The sequence below is a fragment of the Sceloporus occidentalis genome, unplaced genomic scaffold, assembly GCF_023333645.1.
Source record: "Sceloporus occidentalis isolate IW3139 unplaced genomic scaffold, rSceOcc1.0.p SCAF_5, whole genome shotgun sequence".
Classification (NCBI taxonomy): domain Eukaryota; kingdom Metazoa; phylum Chordata; class Lepidosauria; order Squamata; family Phrynosomatidae; genus Sceloporus; species Sceloporus occidentalis.
Genome location: NW_028316985.1, coordinates 31,986,060 through 32,010,096, shown reverse-complemented (window position 1 = coordinate 32,010,096; position 24,037 = coordinate 31,986,060). Strand labels below are relative to the sequence as shown.

At 38.2% G+C, this 24,037-nt stretch overlaps 1 protein-coding gene across 5 annotated transcripts in view; it reads left to right on the top strand.

Annotated features, from left to right (window-relative positions):
* Positions 1 to 24,037, top strand: part of RBFOX2 (RNA binding fox-1 homolog 2) — a 255,393-nt gene that overhangs the window by 24,688 nt on the left and 206,668 nt on the right. For all 5 annotated transcript variants that reach the window (XM_089528090.1, XM_089528089.1, XM_089528088.1 and 2 more), the window contains exon 2: positions 20,735 to 20,785. In XM_089528090.1, the coding sequence (XP_089384216.1) occupies positions 20,735 to 20,785 (51 nt within the window). The remainder of the gene's footprint in view (positions 1 to 20,734; positions 20,786 to 24,037) is intronic.

The following is a 24,037-nucleotide window of genomic DNA, read 5'->3' as shown; positions in this document are numbered from 1 at the left end:
TTTATTGGAAAAGCATCTGAAAATATTTCACTTCTCAAAGTTGAACAGCAAAGGATATTTTTGGTATTCCATCCTGTAGTTGCTGCTTATATATTATCTGCTCTGGCTTCCTGTGACTTAATAAGGCTATTGTTTTATGAAGTGTTATTGGAGGGTCCTAGCGTTGACTTTATGGGGCCCAATCTCTCTTCCAAAAGCCCTGAGTTCTGTAAAAAAAGGCTTGCTCTTATCTTTCCCTCTCTCTTTCCCTCTCTATAGAGAGTTACCCTACAGTCTTGGTTCATATAATTGGGCTCGCTGCTTCCTGTATAGAAAAGAAAATATTTGCTCTTTCCATAGCTGCCTTGTTTGTCTTTGGATGTTAAACCTTTGACCTTGCAGTTGATGGCAGTCCTCCCCTCAAAAATCTTACACTATCTGTAGCACTGTCACTGCTGGCATGCATGTGATGTCCTTGAAAAAGCAGATTGGATTTATTAAAATCATTGCTAGTTGCCATGGCAGCTGTTGTCACAGTGGCCTAATGGGAAAAGGCAATTACTGCTATACATCAGAGGAGTTTTCTGAGAAAGGAGAGATGGAGTATCCAGTGCTGATTAGTTATGTGTCTGACTGGCTGTCATGGAGAGCATCTCTCTCTCTCTCTCTCTCTCTCTCTCTCTGTGTATGTGTGTAGAAGAGGTTGGGCATGTCCTCTTCTAATAAGCTTTGGTTCATAGTGTTGAATTTTCCACTGTCTGGGTACATCTGAATTGGAAGATTCACATGCATCTCTTTTAAGATGAGGTGTCATTTCTTATATTCTCAAGATTTTCTTTTGCCCTGTTGTGAATTTGTTTATCTGACTTGCTCCTAGTTTGTCTTTGGAAACTCATTTATGAAAAAAACAACAACTTGGTATCAAATTAATTAATTTGGCCCTGATCTAGTTTGTGCTGCTTCTGGCAGCCTCTCCCAGCTGCTGGTGTGTTCAGAGCATAATGTGGATGTTGATGAACATGTTTCCCCATTATCTTCTTGAGGAAATACTAACTAGACTAAAAGTAGACACACAAAAATTATTTTGAGCAGTTGAAGAGGTCACTAATAGCAGTAATTGCTTATTCTGATATGTATACATATGTTTGATGAGATGATACAAATCAATGGATAATGGAGGAGGCTCTTTGAATCCAATCTGGGGTCTGCTAAGCAGATTTCATAGTTTATTTTCTGATGTTGTAAAAATATACAAGGAAATAGAATAACCTTTGTATCTTCACAGATGCACAAATTTTGAATTCAAGCACAACATGTAGATAAACACTAGTGTAATAGATTTATGGATGTTGTGGGAGTAAATGTCTAGGAGAAACTAGCCTGTTTGCAAGCATACTCCTAACATGGTTTTGCAGTCTTTATCCTGATGACATAAACAAAATGTGCTTGAGGAAAATGTTTATCATTCTTTTGGATATAATGGTAACTCCATATACATTCTCATATTCTTTTTTTTTAATCTGGGGATTGCTGATTCTCCTTGTAAGAGCTAATTCCTTTCTCTTTTTCGCAGCTATTTCTTGTAGCAGAAATCACATCAGCCTGCCTCAGCAATGAGGACTTCATTGGAGGTCTTTTGAGATAAGGCTGGCGGTGATTGGGGAGAGAGCCATTTCACCCATTTACGTAAACACATTCTTTGGTGCTTACTTTAACATTCTGGCATCAAGCACTGACGTTTCATTATTCCAAATTTTGAGGGTTATTTTTAGTGATGAAAGTTGTGTCTACTATGTCTTCATCCATTGTTTTATAATGCTTTTATTTAGTACTGTTCATATATTTTTAGTCTTTTAATTTTGTGAGTTGCCTTGAAAATATCTTACACTGAACAGTGAGAATAGATTTAGTCTAAGCTTGGAAATTAACTGCTGTATATACTTGACTGCAAGTCAGTCTCATGTATAGGTCAAGGGCAGGTTTGGCGGTCAAAATGATGGATTTTGATATGACCTGTGCATAAGTTAAGAATAAGACTTAGGGCCATATAACAAAGGATCTAAAGGATGAAGCAAGGCAAAACAATGCTAAAAAACTTAGAAAATTGCATGAGGCATAACTGTTTGTGTTCACACTGAAGGATAGATGGATGAGAGAACAGAGGAAGGTTAGTGCTTCCAGGACAGATTACACTTTTGTGTTTCTATTTTTATGAGAGTTAAAAGTACAGTAGTGATATTGACCCGTGCATAAGTCAACTGAAGTTTTTTGGGGGGTTAATTTTTAGACTAAAATTTCTAGACTTATATGTGAGTATGTACAATATTTCCTGTTAAGCTTTTAAAAGTATGTTTCACCTTTCCCATCTAAAATAATCACTAATTTCTTCCTACTACTTTCATCCCCAGATTAATTTGTGATCTTCATCAGGATGTATTTGTTAAAACAGAAACAGGGGAAATACCTGAAGGGAGGCTTATTTTCAAAGGTTTTGTTCTACAAATACATGTATTTGGCTGCAAGATTAAATTTTGAGTCCTGTTGCAGTGAACTGTAACCTTAATCCTTTCAACCCTTGCAGGAATCTTCCTTTCTAATGATCACCTGTGTCCTAGTTGTATTGCCCTTTTGGCCTGTTATTTTTTAGTGAAGGCTGTGAAAATGTAGAATGGACATTTGAATTGCATATTTTGCCATCTCTTATCTTCTGCAGCAGTTCTATCACATTATAGAAACTGGAGAAAAAGTCTGTATGTGTGTGTTGTGTGCACCAAAAAGCGTAGAAGAATGGCTTGTATTTTGACAGAGCCCAAAATAGGTAAGTATAGATCACCAGAGCAGCCTTAGTACACTCTGGCTTAGTATACTCATCAATGAATCATTAGGCTGAATTGAATAGTTACTGTGGGTGTAATGTGTGTGAAGTATTCCAGCCCAGGGGACATGTAGGCTGCCAGCATTGGCTCAGCAGGGAACAAGCATTACATTTTCCATTCCGTCGGAAATGTTGTCTATATATATGCCTGTTCTAGGTGAAAAGTTTTGATTGGTTTTGAAATTTTGAGGTAGTGTTTTGGGTTCATTAGATCTGATGATAGGACAGAAGAAGCAAGAATGGCATATTTTAAATCCTTTGGCTATTTTTGTCATTAACGGGTGGAGGAGAGGAATGGATAATAAACTAGGCATAAGTTTGCATTCAAATATTCTTACTTCATCATCACTTGATTTGAACAATAGTATTTTTAGAGCTAGTGTAGATTTGGTTGAGTCATTAAAACAACCCAGAAGGCAGGTTGCATACTGTAGCTGTAGGTAGCTATTTTCAGATCAGCTGAGTGAGGAGGTTGAAGGTAAAAAGTTGAACTTGCTATTTTGTTATAGACTAGATAAAGTTTGCCATGTGTAAAAAAGCCAGTCTGTTGTGAAAACGATATTGCAGCTCTATATAGCTTTTTAGGAAATTAAGTAACTAATATTCTATACACTGAACAGTAATTGGTTACTTATTCTAACCACTAAGAACCAACCACAATTAATAAAAACTGGTGATGAAATGGTAAACCTCTATCACACCCTACTGTATGTAATGGAATCAAATTGTTGAATACTTCTTCATACACATATATAGTGTATATGTCTGTCTGTGTGTGTGTGTGTATGTGTATCTCTCTCTCTCTCTCTGTGTGTGTGTATGTATGTATATATATATATATATATATATATATGCACAGTCATACTTGTTATGAAGCTTGTCTGGTGTCTTCTATCTTTTTGGCAGACCTTATTTTCACAAACAGTTAAGCTGTGATTTTTTTTTTTTTTAAATACTGTCTTCTTTTTATCTTCCATGTTGTTACAGTGCAACCTCCCCTTACGCCAAGGGAAAAAAACACGTACAGTCAAGCCCCATTAGAAGTAATGGGGCTTGTGCCCTATTACCTCTTCCTGGCGTGCCAAGGCTTCTTCCGGCGCAAGCTTCCAGCATATGCTATCAATCTCCATCTCAACTTCATTGATATTATTGTAGCAATATCTTATTGCTCTCATACTGTCAAGTAGTCAGTGCTTGCAAGTTTTCTCCAGGTCCTTCTCTTCACAATCAACTTCTTTGGTCACCATACATTTGCTGGTGCATCAGCCTCCCAGGTTTGGGATATATTTTAATTCCTTTTTTTCAATGGATAGCAGGGATAGGGAGCTGAAGTGATGCTTATGGAGGGCTTCTGGTAAACACTGCATGATATTAGGCCAAGAACTATATATGCTCACTTCTGTCTTATATACTGCTTCAAGATACATGGCAGATAAATTAAGGGGGATATAATTTCACTGAATAAAACACAATATTCCCCCCTCCCCTGTAATTGGATGCTTAGAAAGCAAACATTAGATGCAAGCAGTCTGTTTTCAACTAAGAAAGGCTGAAATTCCTTTATGTGTGACAGAGTATGGTCTTGGGAGGTTTTTATTCTGTCTTAAAAAAATCAAACCAGTATTTTCACAAGGTTTCAGTCCCTACCCATATATTGGGATAGGATAAATTCAGGCAACAAATATTGGTACTCTACTTACCTTAACAATGCCTGAATGAGAACTATCTGAATTATTCACTAATCAGCTTGCTGTTCATATAAAGTTTCAACTGTGGCTGTGGGTCATTTTGCCAGATCATGGCATGACTGATTTAATTTGTTTCTTTGGACCGTTATTTGGTGAGACTTGAGAAGGGGAAAAGGTATAAAGTTATTGGTCAGTTTATATATGAGAGATATAGGGTCTTCTTTTATTATCCTTAATTGCTCTTAGTTCACATATTTTACAAATGTGTATTCTGGTTAATAAAAAGCAGATAACAGTCTTCAATGGCAATTTGTACTAGGAGGAAGTTTAAGAATATATGTTTTAGATAGATGGGAGCCAGTATGGTGTAATGGGTTGAGTGTTGGACTAGGACATTGGGACATCAAGGTTTGAATCTCCACTCGGTTATGGAAACCCTCTGTGTGACCTTGGCCAAGTCGCACTCTCTCAGCCCCAGAGGAGGGCAAGAGCAAACCCCCTCTGAACAAATTATGTCAAGAAGACCCTGTGATAGGTTTGCCTTAGGGTTGCCATGAGTCATAAATGACTTGAAGGCATACAACCAGACAACAAAATTAGAGAGATAAAATTTTGCCTATTGTGCTAGGATTTAAAACACTTTTTCAAACAAGACTTGTCTTGAATAAACATAACAGCAGTATTTAGATTGATTAGGAATGTATGACACATCAAAAGTAAACTCTTCTATGATCTTGTAATTGACCAAAATGACAAAAAAATGAATCCTCACTGTAACAAAGGATTCAGTGGGTTGTTTCTTTCTAACAGTGCTACCTAACTCTTTTGGAAGTAACGTTTTAAAAACTGACCTGAAATATCTCTGAGCTTATGGGAAAGAATTTGATCTCTGGGGTGATCATGATGCATCCCAACTTTCGATTAAAAGTAGGGGTTAGAAATGTAGGAAAGACTTGTAAAAGTTTTTTGGGGTCCCAAACAGACAGGCCAAAATAAAGCTGCTTTGGGTCACTTTGGAGGTATGCTGTTTAAATGACACATGCATCTTAAGAGGCCAGAAGCTGCGCCAAAGCTGCACTGTAGTCCTTAGGACTGGAGCGCGGCTTTGGTGCAACTTCCAGCCTTTTAGGATGCATGCAGCATTTAAACAGCATACCTCCAAAATGGCCTGAAGCAGATTTATTTTGGCCTGTCTGTTCAGGCCCTGGGATTCCTAAAGTGTGAGATTTGCCAGAAGTGGAGTTGTTTTTGTAGATGTCAGACTAACCCTTTTTTTCTTTCTTTCCTAATGTGGATTGGAATGAACTGGAACCTTTGAAAAATGTATGTTACCATTGGCAATCATATAAAAATGAATAGAAAACAATCTTAGCCTTAGTTCTTCCCTTAAAAAAACCTTAAACTAGAACCAATCTTTACCTTTATTTGAAAGTGTTTGTTGAATTTATACTAAAATTAATCTGCGTATCAAAATATCTAACTGAATTAGGGTTTGATGGAGTATAACTCCAAGTTGTACTTTCCTTTTGAAATACTAATAGGATTTCAAAAGGAAAATACAACTTGAAATTTATGTCCTTATTTAATTCATAAATATATATATATTTATATCCTGTCATATATTTGAAATATATATTAAAAGTTGGAAATGACTTGAAGGCACATAACAACAAACAACAAATATATCTGAAGATCTCATGGTGGCTTACAAATAAATCAATTAAAAATAGCAATAATTTAAAAAGACTAACATATATTACATCATTTTTCAGTTGAAAACAAGTCAATTTAAAACCACTTAAATTTAAAGTAGTGTATGCATAGCACATACAAAAACTGGATAAAATCAATTAAGCTGTAAGGCTTTAATAAAATGCAACATTTTGACTTGATGCTGATATGATAACAGTGTTGGAGCCATTCAGGTCTCCAAGGGAAGGGTACTCCCCAATTGGGGTGCCACCACAGAGAGTGCCCTTTCCCATTCCTTCCTGGTGTATTATCCCTTCTTGTGGGACAAAGAGGAGCACCCCTCCAGTAGACTTCACTTGTCAGGCAGGCATTTACAGAGATTTGTGTTTGCTTTCGTGTGTTCTGATCTTATTATTGAAAGTAAGTGTGTAAAGTAAGAATGAAAAATATGACGTATGAACTGAATTAATTTGCTTTATATTTTGAAAGAGGCCAAAGTGATCAGTATGACTTCATGGGCATTAGGAGATGACAGACATTACAGGATATAGAAAGTGTCCATCCATATGATGAAGTAAAAGCAATTCTCTAAAAGTCTAATAGGGATGGCAGAGGAGATTGTATCCCTCAGTGGTGTCCCTGCAACGGGTGTCATCCAGTGTGGGGGCAGGGCTTCCAGGGGTGACACATGCTCCCTCCCACCGTGCCACCATGTCCTTTTCCTGCTGAGGAAAATAATGGCGCTGTGCGCAGGGGGAATATATGGAGATAGCATGAGGGAGCACATGTGGGGTTGGGGCATGGGAGATTGTCGGGGAGGGCCCAACCGGGTGTCACCTGGTGGGGACCACACCATTGCGCTCTGTAGTGATGCTACTGGTATCCATACTTGGATGGATGATACTGTGTGTCAAAATGTGAATGAATTGTTGAAACCTTCTCAATAGCCTGGATGTGTGCTAGGATGAGACATTGATCCCAAATGGTATTGTTTATATTGGTTATTTATAATTTTAAAATGTTCTTTTAAGGACAACAAGCACTACAGATTTATAGTTTAATCTTTTTATCTATGACTGAAGCCATGCTTCATAGGAACAAACGCGGATCCTTTATGGTTGCAGTGTTAAATGCATATATAGAAAAGTAGGTTCAAGCCAAGTCCTGATATGTTGTTTATTGTTTTGTTACGTAGATCCAAATTGCAGCATGTGGAAACTCTATCACAATTTTTGTTTTGGCAAAATTTGTCCAGAGGGGGTTTGCCATTGCCATCCTCTTAGACTGAGAGAATGTGACCTGCTCAAGGTCATCCAAAGGGTTTCCATGGCTGAATTGAAACCTGGTCTCCAGTTTTCCTAGTCCAACGTACAAACCATGCTGGCTCTTAGTAAGTTATTTCTAAATAAATGACATTAGGATCTGAGTTGTATTGCTCCCACTGTTTCTGCAAATCAGTATTATTTTCTGGTGTGATCCTGTTGCGTCTGCTAGATTGGAACAACTTTTGATGTAATTGTGCCCAAATTGAATCATTTTGTGATTTGATTTCCTGAAATACTAACAAAGGGAAAATATATCATAATTCCAGACAGATGCTGTGAAGAAACGGAGTGTTTCTGTTAAAACAGGATTCCCTATGGTTCACATAAAGCTTGTGACTGCTTATTGAAGTTATTTTAATATTGCTGAACTATTGTATTAGTAATGACAGTGTGCTCTAAAACATTTTTAATAGCCAGAATGTCCTTCACACTCAAGTTTTCTTCAAGCTTGAGTAGAAAAGGCACTTTACGAAGCAGCTCAAAATAATAGCCTAGGATACAAAGAACAGTGCTTGTAGTGCTAGTGAAAACCTTTCAGGAATCCTGATGTGTATTGCAGATGTGTCTGCTGTATGAGAGAACTGACACTGTGTGGGAGACTATTTTTTTATTTATACTAGTAATGAAAATCATAAATGTACCATCACTGGAGTTGATTACAGAAAAATTCTACCTCCCATTGCTGGTTGCTGGAAAAAGTTAGGGGCATGGATCCTTTATAGTTGCATATTAAATGCATATATAGTTAAGTAAGTTCAAGCCAAGTTTTGGTATGTTATTTATTGTTTTGTTATGTAGATTCAAATGGCTTCTTATGGCAACTATTCCAGGATGGAAGTCTCCCACTACTTGTGGAGAGGAGCAACATTGGTGTTGGGGGACTCCCATCATGTCAGAGATCCTGGCATCATCAATGTAGGTGGGCAGTTACCACTGTTGGAAAGCTCTAGAATGGTTTTTTTAGGAATGGATTCGAATAATTGTTGAGTATACTGGATTCAAAGCTACTCTGTTAACTCGAGAGGGACCCAGTCTTAGAGCCCTATTTATAAAATAGTATTCTATCATTTTAAAACTCTTCCTTTGATGGAGAAAAAGAAGGGAAATCCTCACACTTAATGCTTGGCAGGTACAAGCTACCAGGGCTTTGGATGAGAAACTAAAACTGCCTTGTTACAACCCCCTGCCAATTTAAAATTAGTCTTTTAAGCCTCTATTGTAGTCAAAATAGTTTTCTTTTCCATAGGAGAATGTTCCTGGACTCCCATGTATCTCATGTCTGGCTTCAACTGGAGTTGTTAGTTCTGATTTCTGTAATGTTAATAGCTATATTTGGTTGTGATATATTTTTCAGATACTTTCCATGGACACATGGGGAAGTGTCAGAAAATACAATTTTGTCTCTAAACACCCCTGGCAAATTGGAAACATTAATTTCTTCTGAAACTGCTTGGTTGGTGTCTTGGCAGCAAACTCCCAGATGTCAACAGCTTTAATGGATGAAAATGATCATTTTCTCCTATGTGCACCTGCCTCTATCACTAATTACTTGTAGAATTACAAATGAGAGTGAGTTAGGTGAGACCTGAGGTCATGGTTACTCTTTATAACCCCTCTCCCCATTTGTGAGAACTGAATTGTATTTCTTTTGCCTCTTTGCCTTCATAGTGTTAGGAAGAAGAATATGAAAACCATTATGAGCATACATGATATGTATCTAATTGGTCTTTTATGTGCAAGATGCAGGTGATGTGGAACATAAAGAAGAGCAAAAATGATGTATCTGGGGGTATAATGGAACATTGATGATTTATAATCCATCGCTACTGTCAGTTGGTAAAAAATGGTTATTGATTTTCTTAAATCACACCACTAAGACACCATATGTAGCAAAAATGCCACCTATTAGTGCACTACATGAGACTTCCCAAAACTCTTTTTAACAGTCTGACTACTAATCCTTCCCTAAACTGTGCTGTAAATTTCCTTTAATTCCTTATCCCTTAAATTCTACGTGACCACCTAATTATTTGTTAAAAACTTTCCCCTAATATCTGTGTGTGTATCTTCAAGTCACTTACTGAATTTCATAACCTTTTCCAAGACTTGCATATTAGACATGGCATAAATGAACACATAAAATTATATATAACATGATTTACTTGTACTGTTACATTAAGGAAGCTGTTATGTGTTCAGCCAAGTTCCCGAAATAAAATGGATGTGCCTGTTCTTCACTCCATCCTTGATCATTCTCCTAACAGTATGTAGCAGAGAAAACTTGAAGTCCTTCTTCAGATCCTAGAGTCAGTGAAAGGATAAAGGGTTGAATCTTGGTTCTTAGCTGTCATTCACAATGGACCTTATACTTCATGAGGTGGATGCTCCTCTCCAGCTTTTTCTGAAGGCTCTTGTATGGCCTGTTCTTTGACTTCACAGCCAAAAATATGTCATAGGGCCGGCACATACCGGCCCTTTGCGACGCCCTTGTCACGTGCTAGGGTTGCCTCAGGGCACTCGGCCCACATGCCCTTCAACCCTAGCATGTGACGAGGGCGTAAAAATTGTGGCACCCTGTATACATGGGCATTGCCATTGTTACGCAAGCACTGCACAACATCTGCATGGCGTTGCGCCATGCTTGCGCACTGGTTACGCCACCATCGTGTCTTGAAAAGAACCCACTTTTTGTGGGTCCTTTTTCCGCCGGTGGGAAGCCACACAGTTTGGCAGCTGCGGCTTCCTGCCAACAGAAAAACAGGTGCTGGGAAGCCACCGTTTTTGGGGTGGTGTGTACCACACCATAGTTTCCTCCTCTGAAGCCTTCTTGTTATCTGAGGCCAGCTTTCTTTCTGTCTGTCTGTCTGTCTAGAGGCTGTCTTGGAGGAACCATCATTTCAGTCTTCTACCATCAGCAATCTCAGTTTATCTTCTGTTTTTCCTGGGCTCATGTTCTTCAACTGCTGTCTCTCCTGAACACTAGACCACACTGATCCACAGCTGTTTGGATCTTTCCCTTTTAGAAAGTCCAGATACTCTGACCAGTGACGTGCAGTTGTTTCATATTTGCCAACTCATTAGCCTGTATCTGTAAGACATTGACAGCCAATCAAATGTTTATAAATGGTCCATCAAACCTGACTTTTAAAAATCTTCCTAATTTATAAGTTTATAGGTCTAACTGTAAACTAACTCATTTCACAACAGTAAAAACTTTACTAGAAGTTGGCAAATTGCTAATATCAGGCCTCACTCTCAAAGCCTCAGGAGTAATCTTTTCAACTCTCTCAGACATCCCTTATAATCCAAACAATACGAGGTTATAATATACACTCATTTATATGCAGAAGATCTTACGCAAGATTTTAAATTTCATTTAGTTCTTTAATCTTGCAAATGGAAAAGCAAGATGCTATGCATCTTTAGTAGATGTATTTAAAGTCTTCAGCTGAAATGAACTAATTATTAAAGACCCTGTAGAAATGCTTTGAGACATGTAGTTGTGGTGGATGTTAGACACAGATGATAAAGGAAGAGTTATTAGTTATCAGAAGACCAAGTCCTGTTGTCCCCAATGGTGGCGCATGCATGTGGCCACGCTGCCATTAGGGACAACAGGACTTCAGAAAAGCCCCCGTTGTTTGGCTTACCTGAAGTCACACCGTCTCTAATGGCAGTGTGGCTGCGTGCACACATTGCCATTGGGGACAATGGGGGCTTGGTGTCCATGCGTGCTTAAATCCACAGATGACAAGCTTGCAAATAATGAGGCCTTGCTGAACTATACAAAATAAAATTTCTTGTTTATATGATCTTTTTTTCTAGAGAAGAGGATGGAAATGAGAATATTGTGTAGTTCACATTGTAAAAGAATGTAGCACTCTGTTAATTACATTTAAGTTAAATAAGTATCATGGGATGGCTAATGTATTGGGTGTTTGTTATTGTGGTTTTACTGTTGGTTATTTTATATTGTTTTTAGCTGATGTTTTTAATTGTTTTATTGTAATATGTCTGTTATAATTTTTATTTGTGAGCCACCCTGGGTTCCTTTCTGGGAGATAAATGTTTTTTATGTTTTCTTATTTTTAAATCTCATGATATTCCTTGAGAGATGTTGGCCCCTGAATTATTCAAGTAGCGCAGGGTGTGGTTTTCTTCTTTCACAGGCCCCTTTGTTTGGAATTGCAAGGGAAGCAGCTTTTCGGGATGGAATAGAAAGGATCAGGCCTAGCAGTCTTAAAAGAATCAGTGGTTTTGGGGAAGGGACTGAAAGCTGCTTGGTTTTAACTGATTCCAGGTGTTGCTGCTGAAACACAAAGCTTGCCAGTGTGCGTCGGGTGGTGCTGACTGAGTGGGCCTCCTGAGGGTTTCCTGTGTAGGCCACAATCAAAGACGCCTAATCAAAGCCAGCCGTTGCTGCTGGAAGTCTCATGAAGCCTCCCTCCTTTCTCCTGTGCTCAAGAGATTCATTTCTCAGCAAGGTTTTTACTCTAGTACTTCACCATTTTTGTTTTCTGGCTTTTGGTGTAGTCTCTTTTAACTTAATCCATTTATAGTAGTGTTATTATTTGGAAAAAAAAAGATTAATTTTAGGTGCTTGAGACCCTTAAAGGAGAGTTCCTTTTCTCTAGATTATTTTTGGAGAGGGATTATTCTTCAAGGTGAAACTGAAATGCCCTTTAAATTATCTGTAAGTGTGTTTTAATCCGAGCCGGGGAATGTATGGTTCTCTAGAAGATGTTATATTGAATATGCAGTCAACCTTAGCCAGCATAGCCAGTAGTGAGGGATGGTGAAAACTACCAACCATCTGTAGAGTTATGCATTCCCAATTCCTGGTTTAAATGATCCCAGTCATGTATACAGAGCTGGTCATGCGGCTCTTTTTCACAGAACTGGCATTATACTAGATAGGGAACAAGTCATGGAAAAGAGCAGTGTGGATGGAGCATTTAATTATTATCTTAGCTGTGTGGCTTCTGTACATTGATAAGTAGTTACTTGGAGGTGGTTTAAAGTCTAAAGTGCACACAGGTAGATCAAGTATTTTAAATCAGCTAAAACAGTGTTGAGCTCTTGATATTCCTTGTTTGTATAAAGAACAAATCTCGGGAAGTGAATATGATGGAGCAAACAGACAAAGACAAAGATAACATTAAAGTTGCAGTCCTATTCCCTCTAAAGTGGGAGTAAATTCAGTTGAATTCAGTGTGGCTTTAGTCAGAATAATCATGGATAGGATTGCACTATAGCCGTGGTAAAATAAATCTGAAGCTATATTTATTTAGCGTGTTTGGAAGTCTGTAACCATCACTCTCCATTTTGTTCGTTTTTCTGCCTTTTACGGATTGTTCTGCTCTCTACTACACAATGCTCTAACATTGTATTTTCCTTACCTTCCTTTAAAAAAAGATTGCTTTGTCTGCTCCCCTGAGAGGATGATAGCATCTGTTATTTATGCTGTTTTATGTAGAAAGGGTCTCCTCTTTTCTCTTCTAAATTAAGTACTGCATCTGCAATTATTCCTACTGTACTGTATTCCTGGTAAAGTGTATCATTAGTAGTCTGCTTCTGTTCCTTTTAATCCACTCAGTCTTGGAAAGGAACAACTATCTTGGTAGCATTTCTAGTACTGGCAATCTGCCAAATGTTTATTTGCTTCCTTGAGTAAGTAGACAAGTGTCATGTTCTTGTAAGTAGATTGAACTGAGGTGTAGATACCTTGAGACTGCACTGAGATGGTCTTTCAGTTTTAACTTTAGATTAAGAGAACATTCTATGTTGTATTTTTGTGTGTATATATAAATATTCTTTCCTCCTCCCCCTGCCCCTGCTAACCAGACAGACAGTGCAAGGAAAAGACAAAATGGCTTAAGATGTAGTTTTCAAGCCAGAAACCTATGGTGTGAGCTAAACTCTGTGAATTATTGCCTCCACACCCTTGGTTAAAAAAAATCTGGTTTTTCTGTTTTCTTTATCTTACAAACATTGTTTAGGAGCTCTTCAGGTCTGACATGCTTTGCTTCATAAAGCGTTGCAAGTTACTAATTCTGATATGAGCAGAAGGCTATTTTTTTATCAGTTTCTCCTGGGTCTTTTGCTATCTCATTAGATAGAATAACCGCTTTGGGAATTTTCTTATTTTTTAAATTGAAAATACGTCTGGTTGTCTCTTCTTATTTTAATCTATTTTTTCTTTTTTATGCACCTTTGACCACTTCTACCTTTGACCTCTTATAATTAATGCTTTGTCCATTAGCAGAAACCTTGTGATTTAAGCACTCAGCTGAATTACAGCATGTCTATCCAGCTGTATTTCTTTTTCTGTCATCGACTGAGTGGAAACCATATGGCCGAACTGTAGTTCCAAGACAATACGTGACTGCATCTCCATTATGTCCAGAAAAGTCATATCACTGTTTTCTGCTTTGGTGGCAATGCCTCAATTCTTAGCAAAAATAGAATTGAATCCGTCCAGTGCTGATATAACTTCTCCAAATACAGTAAAAGTAATTAGGTTTCAAGTGTATTCTTCCAATAAAAGACTGAATATTTTATTTCCATAAGTGGAAGATCCAATCTTTTAAAGAAAAGCACCCTGTATTTCTTTTCTGTAAACTTTGAAATGGGTGTGAGTAAGAGTTAAATGATGGTCACTGTGACTCAGTTCTTGTTGTTTAGCTGATCCAAGAAAAGAGGACATGACACCGTTGATTTATTTAACTGGATAAAGCACATAGACGTATTTCATTGTTAAGCTTCTCCATTAAAAAGTCTCTAAATTTAGCTCTTATTACTGGCTAGAAGAATAACTTTCAAGGAAGCTGAGGAGCCTTGTATTATCCTTTTGAGGCTATCCTGACCTGTCCCCCCTCCAAAAACAAAAACAACAAACAAACCCAAGAGGAACGGAGGTTGCCATGGATATTAGGGCTGCGTGCAATATGAGAACAGCATAGTTTAGAATTCCAGGAAGGAAAAAGGAGTGATGTCATCAGATCCATGTATCATACTAGGAGGTTAGTCAGAGAACAGAGCCAATTCCATTTGTTGAATTCTTTCTGAAATCACCGATTATACTGCAAGTAGTGTGTCAATGCAATAATGTGTGAACATTTTGAATGTTGCTTTCTTCATCTAGAACAGGGTTGGGAATGTTAGAGAATAGACCTAATTCCATTTGTTGGATTATTTCCGAAATCACTGATTCCACTGCAAACAGTGTGTCAATGCAGTAATGTGTGAAGATTTTGAAACATACTTCCTTCATCTAGACCAGGGTTGGGAACTGTGTGGCCCTCCAGTTGTTGTACTCTAACTCCCACAATCCCTTACCATTGTCTATGCTGGGAAGGGCTGCTGTGGGGTTTTCCACCCCTCTTTTCCACAGTAGCCTTCCAACCTCTGCAGTGGAGTTAGGTGTATGAGGTGGGTTTCTCAAAAGAGCTCAAGAGATGGGAAAATGTAGCAATAAGATTTTAGCAATAGCATTTACATTTCGATACTGCTTATCAGTGAACTCAATACTCTCTAAGTGGTTTACAGTGTGTAAGCCAATTGCCCCCAATAAGCTGGATACTCATTTTACTAACCTATGAAAGGATGGCAGGCTGAGTCAACCTTGGAGTCCTGGGATCGAACTCATAACCTTGTGGCTGCAGTACCCGCATTTAATACTGCACTACCAGGTCTCCTCCTCTAAAACATACTCTAAGTCAGTGGTGGCAAAACTGTGGCATGCATGCCCTCCGTGGCACACAGAGCTCTCTGTGGACACATGGCCTGTTCCTCCTCTTCCCATGCCCTCCCGTCCCTTCAGCTGTCTCTAGACAGACAGTTGAAGGGACAGAAAGTGGGGGAAGGAATAGCTGGTGTAGCTGGAATAGCTGCTTCCTCCTCTTCTCCCACCGTCCTGTGCCTTTAACTGCCTCCCAGAGCTAGTTAGAGGCAGGGGAGGGTGGGGGAAAAGCTGGAACAGGTACACACTTGTTCCTCCCCCCACCCCATTCCTTTAACTGGCTCCCAGAACTAGTTAAAGGCATGGGAGGGCTGGGGAAGGAGCAGAGGAGGGTTTGTCTTTGCCATCCCTTGAGGCTGAGAGAGTGTGACTTGTGTGTGTGGTGCCTTCAAGTTGTTTCTGACTTATGGTGACCCTAAGGTGAAACTATCATGGAGTTTTCTTTGCAAGTTTCATCAGAGGGGGGTTGCTATTCTAGGCTGAGGCTGAGAAACTGTGTCTTGAGTTTCTCCCCTGGAAATCGTATCCGAGAAGGCAGGAATTCCTCCCTGGAAGGCGGAAGTCCTGCCCCTGGAAGTCTCATCCCAGAAGTCCTCCCAAAAGTCCTGCCCCCTGGCACCAAGATCCTGCGAGAAAACAGAATTTAAATGAAAGTTAAATTAAATTTGAATTTAAACAGAACCTGCAAATTTGGGAAATTTATCATACCGAATTGCTGCTAAAGTGAAATGATGCAAAGTTAAACCGAAGGAAAACGCCACCTTTTTACTTTCGGGATTTCCTGAAAGTAAAAAGCTGCAATTTTTCTCCAGTTTAACTCCACATTATTTCACATTAACAGCAACGTCGTGTGATAAACTTCAGGCATTTACGGGTTTTCTCTAATTTAACTCATTTAAATCTTGTTTTCCCACGGAATCTCTCTAGTGTGATAAACTTCTAAGTGTAAAATATGTAAGAAAAATACTGTGTGCTAATAAAGAGCAGTTTGAATTATGCTGGAAATCTCTCTCTTAATAGTTCAGGAAATCCTTGAATTTGCCAGATTAAAATGTGAAAAAGGGTTTTGCTATCCGTGTGTGTGTGTGTGTGTGTGTGTGTGTGTGAGAGAGAGAGAGAGAGATTGTGACTGTGAATGTCTCACTAGTTGACTTGTGTGTATATGCCCCGAAGGTGAGTGCAAAATGGAGGTGTAATGAAAAACTATATAACAATATTTTGGGGGGTGTGGAGGTGTCTCCCCGTACTATAGCCTCATATGTTGTTATGTGCTTTCCAGTCGTTTCTGACATATGGTGAAGGCAAACCTATCACAGGCTTTGCTTGGAAAGATTGTTCAGAGGGGTTTTTTGCCTTTGCCTTGCTCTGAGACTGAGAGTGTGTGACTTGCCCTGTCACTCAGTGGGTTTCGATGAGCAATCAGAATTCAAACCCTAGTCTCCAGAGTTGTAGTTTCAACTCTCAAACCACTACATCACATTGATTTTCATAGTCTCGTAAACAAATGCTCAAATGAAAAATTGTGTAAATGATTTAGTACAGATGATGTGAAATAGAATAATAAAATCTTAGATGACTTATGATCAACTTGGTCCCGCTTCTCTGGACATGTTCCAGCTTGTCAACATCCTCCTTAAACTCTGCTGCCCAAAACTGGACACAATATTCCAGGTGAGGTCTGACCAAAGTAGAATAGAGTGGTACTATTACTTTCCTTGATCTTAACAGTATGCTTCTTTTGAAGCAACTTAAAATTGCATTGACATTTTTGGCTGCTGCATCAAACTGTTAATTCATATTCAGTTTTTGGTCTACTAAAACTGCTAGATCATTTATACGTGAAGAGCTTTCGAGTCCAATGTCATCCATTCTATATTTGTACTTTTTTTTCCTTTCAAGATGTAGTTTAGCATTTATCCCTGCTAAAATTCAATTTGTTAATTTTGGCCCAGTTCTTCTATATGTTTATCAACATCATTTTAATTGTGATCCTGCCCTCTGGGGTATTAGCTACCCCACCCCACCTCTCTAGTTTGGCATTATCTTCAGATTTGATAAGCATTCCATCATATAAGAACTGTATATACTTGACTGTAAGTCAACATCATGTATAAATTGAGGGCAGATCTTGGAGTTAAAATTAGGGATTTTGATATGATCTGTGGATAAGTCAAGGGTAAAATTTAGGGCCATGTTACAAAGGATGTAAAGGATGAAGCTAAGGAAAAGAATGCCAAAGAACTTACAAAATTGCAGGAGGCATAGCTGTTTGTATTCATATTAAAAGCTGGATCAAAAAGAGAATAAAGAGAAGTCAGTGCTTCCAGGACAAATTGCCTTCTTGCTTTTCACCAGGGAATGGTTCATATATATATATATATATATATATATATATATATATATATATATATATGAGAGAACCATTCCCTGGTGAAAAGCAAGAAGGCAATTTGTCCTGGAAGCACTGACTTCTCTTTATTCTCAAAAAAAAAAAAAAAAAAAACAAAAAAAAAAGAGTTAAAGTACAATACTTACATTGACCCATGGGTAAGTCAACACAGGTTTTTGGGGTCACTTTTTTGACTAAAATTTCTAGACTTATACATGAATATATACAGTTGAACAACACTTTGCCCAGGATAGTTATGTGACAAATCTGAAATCCTTTTGGCCTTATTGCTCCACTTATCCCTTCTGTACAGTTGAGCTTGAATGCATTGAATAAGCCATACTGGGTGTTAGAAAAGGATATTAAATAGATGCAAATATATGTAGAGATATTCTTTAGTATTAAATAAAACAGGAATTTATTGCATGACAGTTTAATTTTCTACCATTAGGGAGGGTAATCTGACCAAACCTCTTCTGTGAATGGCAGCTTGTCTCCTAGCAAAAGCAAGAGAAATCCAGTTTAACATTGGCCAGGAGGGAACTCAACTAAGCCGCTCTGATATCCTTTGGGGTTGAAGGGCGGGGTATAAATACCATAATAAATAAAGTTAACTTTGATGATGTCTCACCAAGTTCTGGGGCTGCTACCTGTATTTTTCTCTCTTTGCTGTGGTGCAGGGAAGGAGGAGGGTTTGCTTCTGAAAAGTAAGGAGGATTATATGTGCAAACTGTTAGTGTTGCTTATTTACCTCTATGGGACATTTTTTGTGTGTATGCAGTGAAGTCAGTTGTGCTTTGTGTTGTCCTTCTGCTTCCCTTTTCCTTTTGGGATCCCCTACTGATTAACAAGGATTTTGTCTGTACACGGTATAAAAGGATTGTTCTGCTGCTGTTCTAGGAGTTTAACTCTTTGTACCAATTTTGTAACCTGCTTTCTTCAGTTTCCCACAATCGCAAATCCTGCAAAGAATTATTCAGCGAGAGACACCAGGAAATTACTGATTTAAAACTGGCAGTACCAGAGATTTCCTAGGGAAATTCTCCTGTAGTCCTTAACTTCCCCCTTTCCTGTAGAGAGTGAGATTCGGTTAGAGTTACAGAAAGAGCAGCGAGAAGATTGGAAACAGTGTAGAACCAGCACAGGAGGACTTATCTCTTGGCCTTTATGTGTCTGTTGCATTTTAACCAATAACCTTTGAATGTTCACTTTGCTCATTCTTATATAATCATGCTATTTGGGTTCCCCCCCCCGTCTAGTCAATTCTTGTTCAAGCATATTCTACATCTACAGCTTCTCAGCTTTCTAAAATGAATAATGAGGAAGTCAGTTTGTGGCTGCTGCAACATCTAAACATTACTTGATAAAAAAACCTCAGTTTAGATGCCACAGAACTGTAACAGTCAAATTGTTTGGCAGTCATAGCCACCCCTCTGTACAAATCAATTCAGATATAAAACTAGTATGTCTTAAAATAAGTGGTGTCCCTTTTTTGTAGGGGCTGAGGATTTTTAGATACATTGTTTTGAAAGTTTATTAATTGTAGAGAAATTTGTCTTGTTATAATATTCAATTTTGTAGCTGGTTTGTTGTACTGTTGGTGAAATGCCTAAAATAAAAATATTCATGATAACAATTTTTTAGGGGGTGGACAAAATTAGGCAAAAATGTTCTTTTGTAGACTCTGTGTGTGTCTATGTGAGCGTGTGAAGGAACATTCTCTCTCATGTCTCTTCCAACTCCATACGATTCTATGATTCTGTGTGCTATGATCTATAGCTGAAATTGTACAGTTTGAAATCTTATGTCTAAGTGATCTAAGGTGTAAGGGTCATCCAAATGTGGGCACTTTCTTAAAAGGAGGGTAGAGACAGGACCTACATTGGTGAGAAAAATAGTTTTCCCCATATGACTTTTTGCAGACGTGAATTTTATTTTTAGTGACATTTATCTATAAAAATGGTGCACTAGAGACTGTATAGAATTACATAGAAGAGCTTTAGGAGAAGTATAATGAAACAATTATTTTGTTGTTTGTGTGGAAGTTAATTGAAGATGAACTTTCTTAAATCAGGTTAGGAGAATGTATCAATTTACTTAGCAGGATACCTCTTTCAAAGAATGCTTTCTGTACAAAGAACCAAATTGTAACATTTTGGCAGTGAACAAGGTGAAAAGAATTACTAATTTGGTTAGCTCATTTCTGTATTTTACAATAATGTCAGTGATGTGGATTTTTTGGAAAAAGTAGAACTGATACATTTTCCATAAAATTCGATTTAAGTAATGTTGTTTGATTTAGGATGATTGACTTAAATGTGATATACAAACCCATTCGAAGCTTCATATGGAAATTATTTTATTGGGATGTTTATAATAATATAAAGATAATAGCATATGCTTCCCTTATATATAACAAAAAATGGCTACACCTGAAAGAACACCATGTTTTTAAGATTCATACCTAAAGATAACTGAACTTTTAACCTTTTTTTTGCTGAGGTACACTGCAGTACTTTTCACTTCACTTACTCATTGCATTAATCAGTTACATTTCAACCTGAGAAAAACCTTATCAGTATAACTATTCTAATATTCTGTTTCACAAAAGCATTGATTGCAGTAGAAAATCCCTGAGAATTTTAGCTAAATGTAGCTCTGCATGTGTGTATATGTGGAAAATGTTCCATAGAAATATTATTAATTTCTAAATAATACAAAGTTTGCACACACACATGTTTAAAGTGCTTTTCTATTTATACTTCCACTATTCTGTAGGGTTCACTGTTTTAAAGACAATCAGGGAGAAAATTTCTTACTCAAAGCCATTAAGCTTTAATTGACAGGTCTAAAGCTAGTGTTTTGTTCATTGGCCCTTATGTTACATATGTACTGTATATAAATAGGTTTTGTTTGAATAAGGAAAAAGTGATAGATGTTTGTCTCTTCTCTGGTTATGATAGGTGCCTATTTTTCAGCTACCTCAGGTGGCTGTTGGATCTGTTTCTTCCTTTTGTCAAACCTGATAACTTTTATTTCTTTCAGAATGAACCTCTGGCTTCCAGTTATCATGGGTACCCAGGAAGAGACAGTCAGGTAAGAATAATTTTTGTAAGCCTTTAAAACATTTTATACAGTGGTTACTACCATTGTATTAATAACATTTCATCAGGTTATCTGTCTTTATTATTGCAAGGGACTGTCAGTACCTCTATTCTGTGAGTAAGGAGAAGGGCTGGCTGGACCAACTTCTGAATCCCCCCCACACACACCTCATGGCTGCCAGAGGTACACAGTGGCCTTGCTTATCCTTAAATAGGTGCAAGACCATTTTGAAGAAAACAGCTAGCAGAGGGCCAGAGAAGAAAATCCTTGGAGCTTATGGTAGCAGCTATAGAAAAAGGAGCCAGGGAATAGTATATTATCCCCATCCTTCATTTGAAGCCTTGCTTAACCATCTGTGCAGAATTTTCACAGACGGTGGTAGCTTTCCTTCATGATGCCAATGGAGGAATTACCTGTAGCTGAGTGGCAACTTTGACATTTATGGAATATCATAAATTAACAAACAACCAGTTGGAGATCAGTTTAAATTTTACTTATTTACTATAGAATCAGAGTTGGAAGGGACCACAATGGCTATCAAGTCCATGCAGCAATAGATAATCAAAGCATCCTCAGTGCAGTAAAAAGTATTGGCCTGGTCCTTGTCTGATGCTCTTCAGGTGTCACAGTAACTTACTAATTGTTAAACTGGTATCATGAAGTTGTCATGGCTTACAAAAACAATGAAACATGGGATTACAGATCAATCCCTGGAAAAACAGCATGAATTTTGCATAGCAGAATATCTTCATTGGGTGATGTTGAGGCTTTATAAAGCAAGGTCATGGTCTTATTTTATTTGGTTAAATAGTAGAACAAAACAAAACTTTGTCAAACAACAAAGCAAATATGATCTTCAGTCACCAATAATAGAATGGCAAGGGCCATAAGCAGAAAATCCTTGGCAGCACATGGTAACTTTGCCAAAGCAACATCAGCTCATCAGTTTGTGATGATCAGAGCATAAACTTAGAAGTAGAGATATTTTGGTTGTCACAGGTCAAGGATGTCCCCTTTTGCTGACCATTATCTTTTTTGTATTGATATGAGAATTGTGGGAGCTACAAAACTGAAGTTTTGTCTGACACATTATAGGGCAGTCTGGACCTAGGTTTTGTAATTCATATCCAGTACTTTGAATTGGGCCAGTACTTTGAATTGGAAACAAAACAGTAGTCAGTGAAGCTGACCCAACAGTGGAGTTACCCCCTGGAGCTGGGAGGCAACCACATGCTCTAGAACCTGCCTAAGAAAGAGACATTGGAAACAGGCCTTCAATTCTCTCATACCTACTACTCCCCTAACCCTCTTGGGCAGTCCTGCTCTGGCCATATTTATGAGCCAGGAAGGGCAAGGGTCCAGTACACAAGTGATGTCTCTCACCTGTTGAAGGATCCTTTTGACATCCTCACGTTACACAAACAGGAACATATCCAATAATACAGGACAAGTAGGAGCCAAAGTTATATCCATTGGACCTGTATCAACTACATAAGCAAGCAGATTAGTCTGCAAAGTGTTTGACGAGTTCTTCACTGTAGAGTGATCTGTGTTCTCTTGTTCTGAAGCAGAGTGTAAAAGGCCCTTAACTGTTTGAGACAGCTCTGTTGGTTGACACTCTGCAGACAAAGTGGTGGTAGAGTAGAATGATTTAATTGCTGCCACCACTGTCATGGCCTAGGCTTTCCTATAGGCTCTAGCCCAATTATTTTGGGTTAAAGAGTCCTAGTGGACTGAGAGGTGATGCATTAAATGCTTTAAATAAACACAGAAGACATTCTGTTAAATAAACACAGAAGATGAACTCTCAGAAATTAAATTCCCACTTCAGATGACATAAAGCACCTGCAAACATCTCCTGCAATTCATAATAAAATGCTTACCATGCAGATGTCATGTCTTGATCATCAAGTTGGTCTTTCTTTTTCTCCTTCTTTTGTGTGATGAAGAGTTCTGGAAATGTTAAAAGCTTACACCTTTCTTGAGACCGTTGTATCATGCTAATAAAGGTATGGCCCTAGTATGGATTTTTGATATTTTTTCCTTATGGTCAACACAGTTGTTTTTGTTTTTAAAGTGATTGTGTTAATTTTCATGCAAAGTCATCTGAAGGGAAGACCACAGAAGTGAAAAAATAATGATACAGCGCGACATCAGTGTATTTTCCTCAGTGATGAGTATATTAGCACTTCTATGTAAAACGCATAATTTTACTTAGTTCATGCAGTTGGTTTTCTTTATCCAAGGGCTCTGCATCCATGGATTTGATGAATTGCAGATTGCAAATGTTCAGGAGGCAAAAACAGCATTCGGGCAGGAAAAATACAGGAGATCTAATAAACAGAGCAGCCTTACATATAGAGGGAAAAGGAAGGAATCCAAATCACCCTTACCCTATGACTTACTCCCACAGCCTGGCTGAGCTCCATCAAAGCCCACCATACACATGCAGTGCAGCAGCAGAGGCAGCTTCAAGGCCCAGCATCCTGTCATGAATTCTTTGGGCTTCCTACTTCTGGGGAGCCCACCAGCTGTGTGCTTTCACCTTGTAATCGAACAAGAAGGAGTCCTGGCTACTGCCATCAATTGCCATGTCCCTGCGGAAGCTGCTTGAAGGCAGAAGCAGGTGCTGGCAAACTCTCTGGAGGTGGAGGAGCCTGAAGAATGCACACCTAGCGGCTTACCTCCACCTCCACTACTGTCCTTTGCCATTTTATAAATAAGGGGCTTGAGCATTGATGGATTTTGTTATCCTCTTGGGATATATGCTTGGAATCAATCCCCAGCAGATACTGAAGGCTGACTGTAGTTGGTATTAAATTCTTCTAACTATTATTGGAATCTGTAAGTAGGACTGCAGTTCTGTATACCATAGGTGGACAAGCTTCTGATTTATGGGAATTTTAATAGAATCCCAAGATCAAATAGTAAAAGACATACTAACCAGAGAGCTGCTCTTAAATCTAGAATTACATTCTGCCCACCTTTGCTGTAAATGTTATGCCTGTTTCACTATAAATGGAAATATTTGGGTTAGACAGTGACAGTGGAATACTGAGTATATGAAATTGTATCTGTTCTGTACAGAATTTTTTGTCTTTTTTTTGGATCTGATTTTTGACTGGCCTTTAGAGGCTTTTATTCTCCCTCAGCTCATTTTAGACTTAACATTCATTGATAAAGTTTCAAATCTTTTAATCTCATTAGTTGATCCTAACATGATAGTAAGTTCTTGGTAGCCAC